The 17,555-nt window shown below is 48.8% G+C and overlaps 1 protein-coding gene across 3 annotated transcripts in view; it reads right to left on the reverse strand.

The window, feature by feature from the left end:
* Positions 1 to 17,555, reverse strand: part of ZFP57 (ZFP57 zinc finger protein) — a 37,677-nt gene that overhangs the window by 3,156 nt on the left and 16,966 nt on the right. The window contains exons 1-6 of one of the 3 annotated variants that reach the window (XM_062185479.1): positions 5,433 to 5,460; positions 4,211 to 4,342; positions 4,008 to 4,115; positions 2,038 to 2,508; positions 1,547 to 1,673; positions 1,043 to 1,144 (exon numbers count right to left, since the gene is read on the reverse strand). In XM_062185479.1, coding sequence (XP_062041463.1) covers positions 1,043 to 1,144; positions 1,547 to 1,673; positions 2,038 to 2,430 — 622 coding nt within the window. In that variant the 5' untranslated portion in view covers positions 2,431 to 2,508; positions 4,008 to 4,115; positions 4,211 to 4,342; positions 5,433 to 5,460. Of the gene's footprint in view, positions 1 to 1,042; positions 1,145 to 1,546; positions 1,674 to 2,037; positions 2,509 to 4,007; positions 4,116 to 4,210; positions 4,343 to 5,432; positions 5,461 to 17,555 lie in introns of those variants that run through there. The other 2 variants (XM_062185480.1, XM_062185478.1) reach the window with 2 other exon arrangements.

Below are 17,555 nucleotides of genomic sequence, written 5' to 3' on the forward strand. Positions count from 1 at the left end.
TCAGCCTCACCCTTGGACCTCATAGGCTAGAGATAAGAAAACCTTCAGTTTTTCAAATTATAAGGAAATAAAAATTCAACTGGAACCTTTGCACAAATGTCAGAGATTTAAATTTTAACTTATAAGCACATTTTTAAAAATCCATTAATTCCCATTCTCAGTATGGCTCACACTCCCAGACACCCACAGATTCCCACAGGGGATCACATAATATACAGTATCCCCTTATCTGTGGATTTGCTTTCCAAGGTTTTAGTTACCTGCAGTGGAAAAATATCACACAGAAAATTCTATGTTTTGAGACAGAAAGGCCATATTCCCATAACGCTTATTATTGTTTTCTGTTTTTTTAAGATTTATTTATTTATTTGAAAGGAAGAGTTACAGAGAGGTAGAGAGAGTAGCATATTGTTATAATTTTATTATTAATTATTGTTTACTCTCTCGTTGTGCCTAATTTATGAATTAAACTCTACCTTAGGTAGGTACATGTAGGAAAAAATATAGAACAGGTAGACAGGATTCTGTACTACCCATGGTTTCAAGCATCCACTGCAGGTCTTAGAACTTATCTCCTACAGGTAAAGAAAGGCTGTCGCAAACCGGGAGACTTGAGGGTGAAAAGAGATGTCATTAGTGATCAAGCAGGGCCAACTGGGCGGTGTGCTCAGCCTGGCTTGGTACCTCTCCCAAGAACTTACCCTACACCCCAAGAACAATCCTCTCCTCCTCTGACCCCTCATCAAGTGTATCTACCTTGCTTCTATTTTCTCTTGGGAAGAACTTTTAGATCCAAAGAGATCACGGACATAATCAACCTACAAGTAACCTCTCAATCCATAGAAACTGAGGGCGTCTCTGCATGGATATTCATCTTGAAAACAAGGGCTCAAGCCAATGACCTCAAGGTCTCTTCCAAGTTGGACCAGGCTGGACAGGCGTGAGCGAGGGGGAACGTGCACAGCCTCGACCCTCTCAGTTGTCTCTCTGCCCCTCCAGGGTTAGTCCCAAGCTCTTTCCTCTTCTCCTTCACAAGTCCTACCTGAAAGAACTTCATTGTCTGGGGGACGGACGGCTGCTCTCCAAGGTGCCTCCTTTGGCTCACACTTGGCGATCACATTTGGCTTGGTCAGAAATATTCTGGCTGGTAAGTAGAGATAAGAGAGGTGAGTTAATCTCAGGCTTGGTTCCTTCATACCTGAGGGGGCCAATAGGCTACCTCCAGTGTCCTGGTTTAAGAGCCACTATCTGGGATACTGAGATGCAGGAAAGGGACATTCAAAAGCGCCTAGCAAAGTGCCTGGCACAGAGTAAATATTGACTGGATGAACAGGAAAATTTGCATATCTGAGAACACTGCCATCACATTTACAAGTAGTATCTTCACCTTCACAAGGGCTTTGCTCTCCTCTCCCTCTATCCCTGAGCTTAATCACCCATACCTAGAAGGTATAGAACTAGGGGTCAGTGAAGCTAATTGTTAACTGATCTTCCCACCCAGGGAAACCAAATGTTCCAGGGCCTTAAGACAGGCGCAGCCTCTCACCCACTGATGCCAGGTTCTTGCAGGTTTCTGACATCACATCCTGGTAAAGCGCCCTCTGACTGGCATCTAGGTAGTCCCATTCGTCCTGGGTGAAATCTACTGCCACATCCTCAAAGGTGACCGGCCTCTGGAAGAGCAGGAGAGACTCAGGAAGTCCACACACACACAGAGGCTGAGATCTAGCCCTCAAGGAACTGTAAACCCAAGACAAACACACCATGGAAGGCAGAGAGGACACGAAGCCAGCAATTGCGAAGTACAGAAGGGAGGGTATATACTGAATAGAAACAAGAAACAAAGGAGAAAAGGCTGCCGTGCCAACAAGTTTCAGGAGGTGCTCCACAAAGAATGACAGAGGGGTCTGGGAGGCTGAGAAAGGTCCCACAGCTCTTCTCCAGGGCATCACTCAGCCTGCAGCAACCTGATCTGCAGGCAAGAGAATGAATGAGAGCTCCTGCAGTCAAGGCTGCATCCCAGCCTGGTCTCCTCACCTGCACCCACGCCTTCCACCAGCAGTCTCTCCTCAGGACCTCCTGCAGGACGTCTGACACCTCGTCCACCCGAGGCATCTGCTTCAGTTGGTCAAACGCCTCGTCCTCGGTGCCTCTTCCCAGCTTTCCCCAATCCTGGCCTGGCCCCCAGGGCACGCTAGATTCCTTCTGGAGGGTCTCTGCTTGCCCGTATCCAGGCAGAGGGGCAGGTCCTCTGAGGGCCCCTGGCCTTGATGTGGCTTCTTGCGAGAAATGGGTCTGCTCCAAGGGGCTGCCTTCCTTGTTTGTCCCACTGTCCTGATTCTCCTCTTGCCCAACTGAGAGCACCTTCCGTTCCCTCAAAGCCTGGGTCACAGAATTCAGGGCCCTAGTCACCTTCGCTTCGGCTGCCATGGTCCAGTAATGCTAGGCTGGGGTTAGGTGTGTCCGCTTTCTATTCCACCCTGCTTCTTGCCACTCGCTGGTGCCCACCTGAGGTCAGAGAAAACAAAACATACAAGCAGTATGAAGAGTAAGCAACAACAGCTTCCTTCTTTGGTTAAGGGGCCAAGGGTTATCAAACACCTGCTCCGTGCCATTGAACCTCTCCGCAGTGCTCCTTGATGTAACGATTACTGGCCTTGTCGTAAGGAACCTGGGATGCAGGGAGGCTGAGCAGCTTCCATGAGAACGAGTGTGTAACCCTGGACTCAGTACCACCGAAAACACGTGCCTGGGGTAACCAGGCCCGAATCCATCACAAAGCACCCTGAGTCTCTTCATTCTCTGTGGTTTATTGGAAATGTAAGAATAAAGAAGACATTCTCAAAGACCCCTTCCAGAACCCAAAGCAAATGTTTGAGTCTGTCCTGAATTTTAATATACAACTGTTCCCTGAATTATAATGGGGATATGTGTGGATAAACCCACTGGAAGCTGAAAATTTCCTTAAGCTGAAAATGCACTTACTACCCCTAACCTGGGAGAGTATGTGGTGCACAGTTAAGATGCTTGAGACATCTGTATCCCATATCAGCATTCCTGGGTTCGAGTTCCAACTCTGCTCCTGATTTCAGCTCTCTACTAATGTGTACCCTGGAGACTGGTGCTGTGGCATAGCGGGTAAAGCTGTCGCCTGTGGTGCTGGCATCCCATATGGGTGCTGGTTCGAGTCCCAGCTCCACTTCTGATCCAGCTCTCTGCCATGGCCTGGGAAAGCAGCAGAAGATGGCCCAAGTCCTTGGGCCCCTGCACCCACATAGGAGACCTGGAAGAAGCTCCTGGCTCCTGACTTCAGATGGCCCAGCTCTGGGTGTTGCGGCTAATTGGAGAGTGAACCAGCAGACAAAAGGCTTCTCTTTTTCTCTGTCTCTGCTTCTCTGTAATTCTGCCTTTCAAATAAATCTTCAAAATATATACATATATATAATTTTTTTTAAATGTGCACCCTGGGAGGCAGGAGGTGATGGCTTAAGTACATGGGTCCCTGTCACCCACATAGGAAACCCAGATGGAGTTCTCAGCTCTTGGCTTCAGCCTGTCTCAGCCCCAGCTGTTAGAGGCATTTGGGGAATGAACCGGCAGATAGGAGATGCCCGTCTGTCTCTGTCTTCCTGCCTTTCCCTAAACAAAAAATATCCCTAACCTATCTGACATCCTTGCTCAGCAACAGAGCACACTGTGGAGCCTTGGTTGTTTTCTCTCCTGACTGTGGGGCTGACTGGGGGCTGCCTCTGCCCAGCATTGAGAGAGAACACTGTAAAATAACCAGCCAGGGAAATGATCAAAACTCAAAATCCAAAGTACCGTTGCTAGTGAAGGCCTAATGATTTCACAGCATGGCAGTTAAAAGTCAGCGTTGTGGCATAGCAATGCCGGCATCCCATATGGGCACACCTGGCAGCTCCACTCGATCCAGCTCCCTGCTAATGGCCTGGAAAAAAGCAGCAGAAGACGGCCCAAGTGTGTGGGCCTCTGCTATGCACACGGACCTGTTAGAAGCTCCTGGCTCCTGGCCCAGTCCTGGCTGTTGTGGCCATGTAGGGAGGGAACCAACAGGTGGAAGATCTCTCTCTTTGTAACTCTTTCAACAAATAAACCTTTAAAAAAACAAAATTGGAAAGTCAGACACTGACTGTATAGACAGATATTTGCAAAGAATGAGACTGGTAACCACCCAACACCAGTCACTTACCCGGGGCTCACAAGAGCCAGGAATGAGCTCCTTGCTCCTGCACGGGCACTTCCGGCTCAGAAGCAAACACCCAAACACCTCGACCTGCAGCCTTTTCTTGCTGACAGCAACTCACCTAATCTCTTCTCCCTCCTGTGAACGACACAAAAACCTGTTGACTTTTTCTTTCACTTTTTTGTGGAAGGTAATGGAATTGCAAATGGCAGCAAGGAAAAGGCTGTTTGAGGAGCAGAGTTAACTGAACCCTCAGGAGCTGTCAGGAGGGCCGCGCACTGATGTCATTTTCCTTTGCCAACACCCTTCACAATCATTTTGTGAGGCGTGCATGTCCAGGGTTACTCTCCCATTTTCCAGCCACGCACACAGCAAACAGCCTCCATAGCAGCGTCCTCCCCAGCGAGGAAGACCCCTGCCTTCGTCCCCGGTCTTCAAGACCAGCGCGGATGGTGGGAACGGCGCTCAGGGCGGATTCTAAGCTCCACCAAGGTTCAATCTCTGGCGGCTGCCGTGCCCTGCATCGCCGCCCACGGTTTGCCGCTCACCCACCGGCGCCGGAGCTCACCCGTGCAGGCCAACGGAAGGAGGATGTGTGTGACTGCTGAGGAGTCATCTGTGGACAGACTGATCTGTATCTGGGCCGGTCCCACCCTTCCAGGCGGTAATCTCCGAAGGGAATGTGGCGCCATCTTCCCGTCCATAGTCCTCCAGCTCCACACCCCTTTAGCGGCTTCCCCCAGCAGTGTTGAAAATGACCCAGCACACCAGCGGGGTCTCATGGACCCCTCCGGCGCCGCCCCAGCCCGGGGACTCCAGCCGCGCCGCGCCCTCCGCATCCAAGGCCCCTTTCCAGCCAGGGCGCACCTGGGCCTGGCGGCTGCTGGCCAGCAAAAACGGGGGCTCTTTCGCCCCTTTGGGTGGCACTGCAGGAGCTTCCCAACGCTCAATGAATGGGGTCCTGTGCTCCGAAATGGTCCCACAGGCCGGGATCGCACCGCCGGAAGCCCCCTGCCCCGACTCCCTCGGCCCGAGACAGCAGCCCCGCTTCGGTTCCAAGGCCCCGGCGTGGACGACAAGGACAGCACGCGCGGGATCCCAGGGGTTGGAACTCCCCCGAGATTAAAAGGCGCCATCTCGCCTGCTGAGAAGAGCTAAGGAGTCCGGGACAAGCCCCAGTCCATCAATCTCTCCCGCCGCGAGCCAGATCCCACCACGCCCCACTCACCCGCCCGCGCCGACGGCAGGGACTTCAGAGCCCAAGGTCCCGGGTGGGTACAGCGGCGAGCAGGCTGCAGCCCAGTGATCGCAGCCCAGGCGCCGGCGACCCCGCCCAGACCCCGCCTGCTTCCGCTCCCTCCCAGTCCGCAAGCCACCTCCCACCTGCCCTGGGACCTAGCTAAGATGGTGTCCTCCCAAGGTCAAGAGCTCGCACCCCTGTGGGAGGCGGGCGCTCCGGATTCCAGCTTCCTGCACACGAGGAAGCCACAGGTAGTGGCCCAACTGCCACCATGTGGGAGACCCAGGAGTTCTCAACTGAACCTGGCTCAAACTCTGCTGTTGTGAGCATCTGCGCAATGAACCAGGTGGTGGGCTCTTGCAGGTGCTCTCTGTCTCTCAAGAAAGAGAGGGGGAGAGAGAGAGGAAACTGGGAGCACCCCTCTGCCCCACCAACTTGCTCCTCTTTTCAATTGATAATCACTGGTTCCACCTTGCACTAGGATTTTCCCCTTATTTCCAATCTTAATTTAGTCCTAGGATAAAATGTCTAAATTATCTTTAACTAAAACATACACATAACCACAAAAAACCATCAACTAGAACTCAAAGGTAAAAAGAGAGACCTTCAGGATCCCTAGAAGGAGACACAGCATCTTAGAAAAGGAAAGGCACCAGCCAGGGTTGTGGCACAAGGATGCCTGTGACAAGGATATCCCACATCCAAGCACCTGCTTGAGTCCAGGCTGCTCTGCTCCCTGCTAATGCGCCTGAGAAGGCTGCAGAAGATGGCCAAAGTACTTGGGCCCCTGCCACCCACATAGGAGACCTGGATGCAGTTCTGAGGTCTGGGTTTCAGCATGGCTCAGACCTGGCTGCTGAAGCCATTTAGGGAGTGAACCAGAGGATAAAAGATATTCTCTCTCTCTCTCTTTCATTGTTCTGCTTTTCAAATAAATAAATCTCTTATTTTTTAGAAAAAGACTTATTTATTTATTTGAAAGTCAGTGTTACAAAGAAGGAGAGACAGAGGCAGAAAGAGAGATCTTTCATCTGCTGATTCATTCCCCAAATGGCTGCAATAGGCAAGGCCTGGGCCAGGCTGAAGCCAGGAGCCAGGAGCTTCCTCCAAGTCTCCCATATGGGTGCATAGGCCCAAAGACTTGGGCCATCCTCTGATGCTTTCCCAGGCACATTAGCAGGGAGCTGGATCGGAAGTGGAGGAGGCAGGACTCGAATTGTCACCCATATGGGATGCCAGCTATCAGCTTTACCCACCACTTGAATAAATCTTTTTTTTTTTTGACAGAGTGGACAGTGAGAGACAGAGAGACAGATCTTCCTTTTTGCCGTTGGTTCACCCTCCAATGGCCGTCGCGGCCGGCGCACTGCGGCCGGCGCACCACACTGATCCGAAGGCAGGAGCCAGGTGCCTTTCCTGGTCTCCCGTGGGGTGCAGGGCCCAAGGACTTGGGCCATCCTCCACTGCACTCCCGGGCCACAGCAGAGAGCTGGCCTGGAAGAGGGGCAACTGGGACAGAATCCGGCGCCCCGACCAGGACTAGAACCCCGTGTGCCGGCGCTGCAGGCGGAGGATTAGCCTATTGAGCCATGGCCCCAGTCAAATCTTTTTTTTAAAAGATTCATTTATTTATTTGAAAGGCAGAGTTACAGAGAAGTCCAGGCAGAGTACAAAAGAATGAGAGAGAGGTCTTCCATCCGCTGGTGCACTCCCCAATTGTCCACAATGGCCAGAGTTGGGCCAATCTAAGCCAGGAGCTGGGAGCTTCCTCCGAATCTCCCAAATGGGTGCAGGGGCCCAAAGACTTGGCCATCTTCTGCTGCCTTAGCAGAGAGCTGGACTGGAAGTGGAGAATCTGGGACTTGAAGAGGCGCCCATATGGGATGCCAACACTGTGGGCAGCAGCTTTACTCACTATGGCACAGTGCCAGCCTCTGAAACAATCAAAAGGGAAAGGGAAGGGGAGGGGAGGGGAAGAGAAAGGGGTAAAGACAAAGGAAGAGAACACAAAATAAAACTCACATGAGGCAGACACCACATGGAGGTAGGGGAGCAGAGGGGACTACTCCAGGCAAACTCCTTCCAGTTAGCTCTCAACACTTACCCAACCCAATTCAACCCTTCTCAGTGATATTTGTACTTTTTTTCTGTTTAATCAGCTCAACTGAAATCACAACATTTAATTTTCCTTTTACTTAATCAGCACTTATATCCTATTTTGGATTATGAGCGTTCTTTTATGTTTTACTTTGGCATAGGATTTTATAATTTACAAAATGCAGGGCTGCTGATGTGGCATAGTGGGTAAAGCTGCCGCCTGCAGTGCCAGCATCCCATATGGGCTTTGGTTTGAGTCTTGGCTCTTCCACATCTGATCCAGCTGTCTGCTATGGCCTGGAACAAGATACCCAAGTCCTTGGGCCCCTGCACCCACATGGGAGACCTGGAAGAAGCTCCTGGCTTCAGATTGGTGTATCTGGCCATTGCGCCCAATCGGGGAGTGAATCAGCAGATGGAAGACCTTTCTCTCCCTCTTTCTCTGTCTCTGCCTCTTCTCTCTCTCTATAACTCTGACTTTCAAATAAATAAATAAATCTTTTTTAAAAAAGAAAAAAAATGCTTTTGCAAACATAACTTCCATTAAGTCCTCACAGCCACCCTGGGAGGAAGGAATTGCTATTCTTTCTGAAGGGGAGAGGATAGACCTAGAGATGTGGAGCTTTGCCCAAGACCATGTTCCACTGCACCAGCCCTGGAAACCAGACCCTGTGCTTTCAAATATCCACGCTTTTGCCTTGGCTACACAGAAAAATAATGGCTGGCTGCCAGGTGCAGACCTTACATCTCTTTAATGTTGTTATCTTGGGAAAAGACACCTGGCATAAGGCTCTGCCCCTTCTAGGCAGACAATCCATGTCTATGGGTTGAGGCAGCTCAGGTTGTAAGGGTAAGGCGGAGGGTGGGTGAGGGGCAAGGTATAGGGAAGTGCATCAGGCATGAGTCTAGAGCAGTCATGTAAATTACCTCCATCTTCACACTCACATGGAAACAGGCTGGAGGTTGGGGCAGCAAATGTACTTTCCACTAAACACGAAGAAACTAAGCCAGTCTTTTAATACAGACAGACTCTGGCCCACTTGCATGAGCTTGCCTTACCCTCAACCCAGCTCTTGTTGCAAATCACTTTACTTATAAAACTGGACAGCCAACCACCAGACTATAGCTTACTAATTTAATTAGATCCTCAGTTCTTTCAGAATATTCATTCTTCATTCATTCAATAAGCATTTTGCCACAGGTTTAGGGAGAAGGGTTGGGAACAGACCCAGCTCATTCATCTCTGCATCGGCCTCAGCAGCCTCAATGCCGGGGTTTGCAGTAGATGCTCAGCAGATAGTAGCTAAATGCAACTTGATGCATCAGTTTATAATCTAGACAGGAGAGCAGTACTATGCACTACCACACAATGGAAAGTCCCAAAAGAAGAAATCAGATAAGAGAAGTTGATTAAACTCTGATAACAGAAATCAGGAACATTTTGAAATGTGGGATGGAAGAAGGCTGAGACTGAGGTGGAACAAGAGATGCAGATATTGAGGTTTGAGTGTGTCAAGAGTGAGCTGGGTATTGAGGGCACTTCTGCCTATGGAGCCTAGGGTAGAAAGAATTAAGGGGCTTAGACTGATAGAACCGAAGGTTGATACAAAGAGAAAAGGGAGAAACTCTGCTACCTCTGATCTATGTGGTTCCAGACACCAACACAAACCCTGAGCTACCTGCCAGATTGGTGAATAAGACCCTGGGCTGAAGGAGCATAGCACCAGCCAGGGTACCATCTGGGCAGTTGTCCTTGAATCAGTTTCCAGTTCAACAGCCTGTAAGCACTGCCCCAATTCTTCCTCATCAAAATACAAAGCAGTAAAATAAATAAATAAATAAAAAGACAATGAAGTGAAATTCCCCCCTCCAGTTGTAGGAGCCAGTACTAAGACTCATCCTCAGTGGGCAGAAGATTCTGCTTCCTTTCAGAAAAGGACACAAATACACAGGAAATATGAAAGGAGGGAAATTCACAGTGGTTATGGGCAAATCCGACCAAATCCTTCGACTTTATCTGGTTCTTCTGGGAGGGACAAGGAAGGGGAGAGAAGGAGGTGAAGGAGGTGGAGTGTTCATGCTTGTGGAGGAAGAATGCCAACCGTTGTGCTCTCTTACAGCTCAGTCCCTCCTGCAGTCTAAGCAACTGCAAAAGGTCTCAGAGGTCCTGGCAGTGAGTCCCAGCTGCTGTAAGGAGACTTCAGCCCCCTGAGGAAGGCCTCCCCGAGACAAAGTACAATGAGAACAAACAGATGAGTAATATCACTACTCTGGCATGGTATTGTGGTACAGATGCAAATGACCCACCAGCAAACAAAACTAAACAAAGGCAATCTATATGAACACCTACAGTCAGCCCTGACATTCTGAAAACCTCTCCCGTCTTAATGTTGAAACCTAAGTAGAAGGTAACAAGTGTTATCTTGGTTGGTAACAGGTGGACCCTGGGCAAACCACCCTCAAGTGAACCTGAAGACACAAACCCCATGCTGTAGCTAGAAAGCTGTGGCTGTGGCTCCTGAATCAAAGGGACCTCAGGACCAGCATAAATGCTGTTGGCCAGGAGACCTTGTAGCCAACGCTGACCAGTAGGTGGGTTAAACACACCGAAAGCTTGCTATGTGGCAAGGAACTGAACATGAGTGGTTCAGTGGGTTAAGGTGCCACCTATAATGCCAACATCCCATATGAGCACCCGTTTGAGTCCTGGCTGCATCACATGTGATCCAGATCTTTGCTAATGCACCTTGGAAAGCTGCAGAAGATGGCCCAAGTGCTTGGACCTCTGTGACCCATGTGAGAGACCCAGATGGAGTTCCAGCTCTGCCCACTGCAGCCATTTGGATAATGAACCAGTAGATGGAAGATCTCTCTCTCTCTCTCTCTCTCTCTGCCTTTCAAATAAACAAATCTTTTTTCAAAGATTTATTTATTTACTTGAAAGCCAGACTTACACACAGAGAGAAGGAGAGGCAGAGAGAGAGAGAGGTCTTCCATCAGCTCACTGGTTCATCCCCTCTCATTGTATTTTTATTTATTGGAAAATCAGAGTTACACACACACACACACACAGAGAGAGAGAGAGAGAGAGAGAGAGAGAGAGAGAGGTCTTCCATCCACTGGTTCACTCCCCCAGATGGCCACAACAGCCGGAGCAGCACCAATCCGAAGCCAGGAGCTTCTTCCAGGTCTCCTTTGTGAGTGCAGGGGCCCAAGGACTTGGCTCATCTTCTACTGCTTTCCTAGGCCATAGCAAAGAGCTAGATTGGAACTGGAGCAGCTGGGTCTCGAACCAGTGCCCATATGGGATGCTGGCACTGCAGGTGGCGGCTTTACCCTCTAGGCCACAGTGCTGACCCCAAGACACTTTCATAAGCAATGATATCAGATATCCTAAAGAACTGAGGGTCTTGGCCGGTGCCGTGGCTCAATAGGCTAATCCTCCGCCTTGCGGCGCCGGCACACGGGGTTCTAGTCCCGGTCGGGGCACCAGATTCTGTCCCGGTTGCCCCTCTTCCAGGCCAGCTCTCTGCTGTGGCCCGGGAGTGCAGTGGAGGATGGCCCAAGTGCTTGGGCCCTGCACCCGCATGGGAGACCAGGGGAAGCACCTGGCTCCTGGCTTCGGATCAGCGCGGTGTGCTGGCTGCAGTGCGCTGGCCGCGACGGCCATTGGAGGGTGAACCAACGGCAAAAAGGAAGACCTTTCTGTCTCTCTCTCTCTCTCTCACTATCTACTCTGCCTGTTAAAAAAAAAAAAAAAAAGAACTGAGGGTCTTGGGAATTCAATCGTGTTGATGCCATCTTTTTATATTTTTTAAACATTATTTATTTTTACTTATTTGAAAGGCAGAGAGAGAAAGAGATAGCTTCCATCCACTGGTTCCCTCTCCAAATGCCCAAGACAGCCCAGGCTGGGCTAGGCTAATGCCAGGAACCAGGAACTCCATCCAAGTCTCCCATGTGCAGAGCAGGGACCTAAGTACTTGGGCCATCTTCTGTTTTCCCAGGTGCATTAGCAGGGTACAGGGCACAGAACAGCAGAATTGAGGATGAGAGAGATGCAGAAGGATTGAGATCCAAAATCTGAATATAAACACTATCCAAACTCCAGCCTGATCCCTAACATACATGTGGTGTTGGACACCCTGGGGAACATGATGAAAAGCAGACAGAACCTAGCGGGAGGCATACCCAAAAAGGCAGAATTGCTTCTTGTGAAATCTGCACCTTTGGCTGGTGTAACACATAGCTCGGAAGTAGAAATCAAAAGTCTTAATGGTTTAAGGTACCAAAGGTCAGAATTCATGGCTGTTAGCACACTTAGAAAATTTAGGAGAAATTGCAAGAATAAAACAAACACAGAGAGGAGAGTCCCAAAAACTGAGCAGAACCTGACCTAAGCCTTGGTTGACCACTAATTAACACAGATGCAGAGCAACTTCCTGAGACCCAGCCCAAACCGGCAGCAACTGGAAATGAGGAAATGGAACAGTGACATCAGCTGTTGCATACCACCAGACTCAAAGATTACATGTGGCCCAGGAAAACCTACTACTTTCTAGGAAGGTAAATTGGAAAAACAAAACAGCAATCATCAGAAAAATAAAAACAGATTTCAGATTCTTAAAAATATAACAAAGTAAACATTACCAGACATCCAAGGACATAGGGAATTTGTTATAATAATGAGAAAAAAATCAATAGAAACATACTTTCTGGGGCTAGCACAGTGGCATAGAAGGTGAAGCCTCCACCTACAGTGCTGGCATCCCATATGGGTGCCAGTTCACATCCCAGCTGCTCCACTTCCAATCCAACTCCCTGCTAATGTGCCTGGGAAAGCAGCAGAATATGGCCCAAGTACTTGGGCCTCTGCACCCACGCAGGAGACACACAAGAAGCTCCTGGTTCCTGGTTTTGGCCTGGCCTAGCCCTGGCCATCAGGGCCATTTGGGAAGTGACTCATCAGATAGAAGATCTCTCTCTCTCTCTCTTCTCTCTATCATGCTGCCTTTAAAATAAATAAATAAATATGGAAGAAAAGGAGGAAGGGAGGGAGGGAGGGAGAAAAGAAAAGAAATGTACTTCCTGCTGCAACCCACTGGCAACTCTCCACGGTGAAGAGGGGACTGGGCACAATGGATAAAGGTAAAGATAGACTATAGAAGGGGTGTGGGCAGAGGGATTCCCTCCGAGTTAGGAGGAGGAACCCGTCTCTGCCTTGCCCTGCAACTTTTATTTCTGCAGTTATATACCAGATATTCTTGCTGATGCCAGGCCAATCTACTGCTTAGCTAAAAACAGCATTCCATGGAGATGTGGATGCAGATCCTAACTACACTGTTATGTGATCACTACCTGACCCATAAAAGGGAAGGGAGTAGAACATCCTGCTGTATACTAGTTTTTGAATTTGCTATCTTGAGAACATACTTCTCCGCAGGCAAAGGGACTTTGTCCCACGGCTGGTCAGACTGTTCCTGTATCTCCCAGCCTGGTTCCACTGCATTCCTCACAGGGCTGTGGTAACATTTTCCAACTGGCCTCTGGCACTTCCCATGGGTCCAGATATTGAATTTAGTACCAGAAGATTCACTGTAGCTACAAGAAACATATTCGAAGAATGAAATGAAAACATGTTGAAGTAACTAAAGGAAAGCTTGGTGTTACAGTGAACAGATAGGACGTCTGGGCGAAGAAAAGAAAACTATTAAACTATAAAATGAAAACTATATTACATAAAATTAGTAATTCTAGAACTAAAAAGAAAAACAATGAAATAAAAATGTAGAGGATGAGCTCATCAGAAAGTCTGAAAAGGCAGAGTACAGAATCAGTGACTTTAAACATAAATCCCTAGAAACTATCCAATACACACAAAAAAGGAGCAAGATTGAAGGAAAACAAATAAAACCTCAGACACCCAGTGGGGAATAGATTTTAAAAAGGCAGATGACTAATTCAAGTCCTAAAAGGAGAAGAGAAAAAACGGCATGTTTTAAAGTTACTCAAATTTGGTTTAATCCATGAAGTTCTCTAATTCCCAAAAATATAATCACAAAGAAAACCACAACTAAGCTCAACACAAACTGATAAAACCAAAGATGTGATTTTGAAAGCAGCAAGGGATGACACTTTTCATACCGGACGTACTGTTTTTAAACCATTCACAAATTGTGTAATACTCCTCCCTTTGAGAGCCTGAAACTAATTCTCTTGAGTGTTCACTAGATTCAGTGGTCACCTGCAATGAATGAGTGAAAGTGGTGGTGTGTGGCTAAAGAGATGAGGTCTTAAGAGGCATTGTTGTTTCTCTATCTCCCTCAGATCATTTGTTTTGGAAGAAACCAGAGGTTGTGAAGATACTCACTTGTGTAGCAACCCATGCATTGAGCAATTGAGGCCTCCAGCTAAGAGCCAACAAGGGTGGTAACCAGGACAACCTGAAATAAAATCAATTCAAGCAAGCCGGCGCCATGGCTTAACAGGCTAGTTCTCCACCTTGCAGTGTTGGCACACCGGGTTCTAGTCCCGGTAGGGGCACCGGAGTCTGTCCCGGTAGCCCCTCTTCCAGGCCAGCTCTCTGCTATGGCTCGGGAAGGCAGTGGAGGATGGCCCAAGTCCTTGGGCCCTGCACCCGCATGGGAGACCAGGAGAAGCTCCTGGCTTCGGATCAGCGTGATGCACCGGCCGCAGCAGCCGTTGGAGGGTGAACCAATGGCAAAAGGGAAGACCTTTCTCTCTCACTATCCACTCTGCCTTTTTTTTTTTTTAATCAATTTGAGCAAAGAAAAGTTATCATAGCTACAAGCCTAGTTGTGATAGACTTTACATGGTCATGGGGGGGGGGGGGGGGCCGGCGCTGTAGCACAGCGGGTTAACACCCTGGCCTAAAGCACCAGCAACACATATGGGCGCCGGTTCAAGACCCAACTGCTCCAATTCCTGTCCAGCTTTCTGCTATGGCCTGGGAAAGCAGTAGAAGATGGCCCAAGTCCTTGGGCCCCTGCACCCACATGGGAGACTTGGAGGAGGCTCCTGGCTCCTGGCTTTGGATCAGTGCAGCTCCAGCCGTTGCTCCAGGCCAATGGGGGAGTGAACCAGCAGATAGAAGACCTCTCTCTGTCTGCTTCTCCTTCTCTCTGTGTAACTCCGACTTTCAAATAAATAAATATTTTTTAAAAGTAAGTATAGCTTATTGATCAACTATAGGAAATGAGGCCTCAACAATTACTATCCACAGGAGATAGAATCCCAGCTGGAAGCCCCCCAGCCTGTCCCAAGACAGAACCCACCTGCCCTGCACAAGTACCCACTGAGCCAACCCTTTTCCATGCCCCTTCCTCTCCAGTTCTCCCTCTCCACTCCTCTTAGCCACCCCCCCCCCCATAATAAAGCCCCATTCTCTTCTTATTTTCACTTCTCTGAAGCCCCTTCACCCTCCATGGTCCCAAACTAGGACAATGCTGTAGGCTATTTCCTGATTCCTCCCTTGTCCTAGGGTTGGAGTGTGGAGGCTGACTTCCAGGAAGCAGCACCAGGAGCAAGTGACAGTATTTTTCGGGTTCCATCTGCGATCTGAGGGCTAGCTGTCACAACTTGGAGACATCACTCTGTCCCATGCTCACTCAACAGACAAGAAACATGGCGTCAGCAAGCACGTGGAAACCTCAGATCCCTAATTTGACACAGCGTAGTGGCGCCCTTTGTGTGCGGAGCCCTGTCCTGCTGCTGGGAGCCCAAGGAGACCCTGGGGAGGTCCTGGCTGGGCAGGAGCCAGGAGAGCTGGGGCGTCTGTGCTCAGCCTGGGGGCCACACAAAGGCACCTCCGCTCTTCTGTCATCCTGTCTGAGGTACCCGGGAGGAGCGTGCGCTGTTCAGTCAGGCAGAACCGGTGGTCCCAGGGCTGGACTTCAACGTGGGATGAAAACACTTCTGAGCAACCAGGCAGTGCACGGGAGTCAGAGGGGAGCAGCGCTCCAGGAACCCTGGCTCTCAGATATCCATTACCTCCCCAGGGCCCCTCCTCCCTCCCCTAATTAACACCACCCTGGAAAACTGACAAGCAGATAATTTTTACTTCCATTTCCTATTCTTCTGAGGGCATTTTTAGAGATTGTCTACATTTACACAAAAGTTGCAAAGATAGTGCAGAATTATGTATCCCACACCCAGTTTCCCTTGTTGTTAGCATCTTTGCTATTACACATTTGTCACAGCTACTGAAGCCATATCTATACATGATTGCTAAGCTTCAAATTGCATTTGGATTCAATTAGTTTTCAAAAATATTTATTTGAAAAGCAGGGAGAGGGAGGGAGGGAGAAAGAGAGAGAGAGAGAAAGAGAGAGAGATCCTCTATCCACTGTTTTACTTCCCAAATACCTGCATCAGTGGGAGCTGGGTCAGGCTGAAGCCAGAGCCAGGAACTCCATCTCGGTCTCCCACATGCTCCACTCAGAAGTGGAGCAGCCAGAACTCTAACTGGCACTTTGGTATGGGATGTGGGCATCTCAAGTGGCAGCTCAACTCACTGTTCTGCAAATTCCCATCCCTCATTAGTTTTTTTTTTTTTAAAGATTTATTTATTTATTTGAAAGGCAGAGTGATGGGGGGGTAGAGACACAGAGAGAGCTCTTTCATCTGCTGATTTACTCCCTAAATGGCCATAAGAACTGGGGCTGGTCCAAGCCTAAGCCAGGAGCCTGGGTCTCCCACATGAGTGGCAGGGACCCAAGCACTTGGTCCAGCTCCTGCTGCTTGCTCAGGTGCATTATTAGGGAACTGGATCAGAACCAGCACCCTGATATGGGATGCTGGCATTGCAGGCAGCAGCTTAACTCACTGTGCCACAGTGCTGGCCCCTCATTGACTTTTATTAATGTCCTTTTTCCATTCCAAGATCCCATCCAGAGCACCATATTACATTTATCCCAGTCACATCTCCTTAGGCTTCCCCTGGCTATGGCAGTGTCTCAGACTTTAACAACCTTGACATTCCTGAGAGGTACTGGTCAGATCATTGTATAATGCCCCTTCAATTGAGTTTGGTTGACTCAGCTGTGGATTTGAGGAAGAAGAGCACAACAGATACGAAATGCCATTCATCACAACATGTCAAGGGTACATACCACCCACTGGATTTATCATTGACGATATTAACCTTTATCACCTGACTAAGACAGTGTGTCTCTGTGATGTCCCCTTTTTACTCCCCTCCCCTTTCCATACTACAGTCTTCTAAGTGAAACCACTATGTCCAGCCCACAGTTAAGTGATGCTCTGCTATCCACATGTGCATGTAGGTTTCACACAGACACAGCTTTCCAATGAGTCAAGCAGACATAGCAGAGTGATCATTGTGCTTTATGGCGAGTCTTTGTTGAGTTTTATAAGAAAATGCCAAGCATCTCCCATAGTGGCTGCACCATTCTCATTTCTGCCAGGAAGAATGAGGGTTCTTATTGTCCTGTGTTGCATCAGCACCTGGTGTGATCAGTTTCTTGGAGTGTAGCCACTCAAATATCTGTGGGATAATAAATCATGAGTGTTGAGTGTTTCATTTCCACTTTCCTAATGACAAATGGCATTGAGCATTTTTTCATGTGGGTAAATACCATCACACACATCAGTAAGTCTCCTTTGCTACAGAGCTGCATCTGGAGATGGTTGCTTGTTTTTTAAATTGATTATTTGCTATTGTTCAATTTTAAAAGTTCTTTATTTTCTCCATACAAGTGCTTTATCAGATGTGTGATCTGCAAGTATTTTCTCCCAGTCTCTGCCCTTTACTGACATAAGGATGCACATTAGTGCAGATATATTTTTAAATATTTGAGAAGAGAAATAAGAAATCCTGTGGAATGCTGGTGCCTGCTGTGGTGGGCGGGATGGCAGTTAGGCAGGCCCTGGGTGCCTCAGCTGCCAACCGTGGGTGAGCTCTCCATGGGGGTGGCCTGGTACAGTGCTCTGACTGCAGCAGTGTTAGTGTGTAGTGTTGCTGTCTTGCACTGT

This window comes from Lepus europaeus, chromosome 3, assembly GCF_033115175.1.
Source record: "Lepus europaeus isolate LE1 chromosome 3, mLepTim1.pri, whole genome shotgun sequence".
In the NCBI taxonomy this organism is placed as follows: Eukaryota; Metazoa; Chordata; class Mammalia; order Lagomorpha; family Leporidae; genus Lepus; species Lepus europaeus.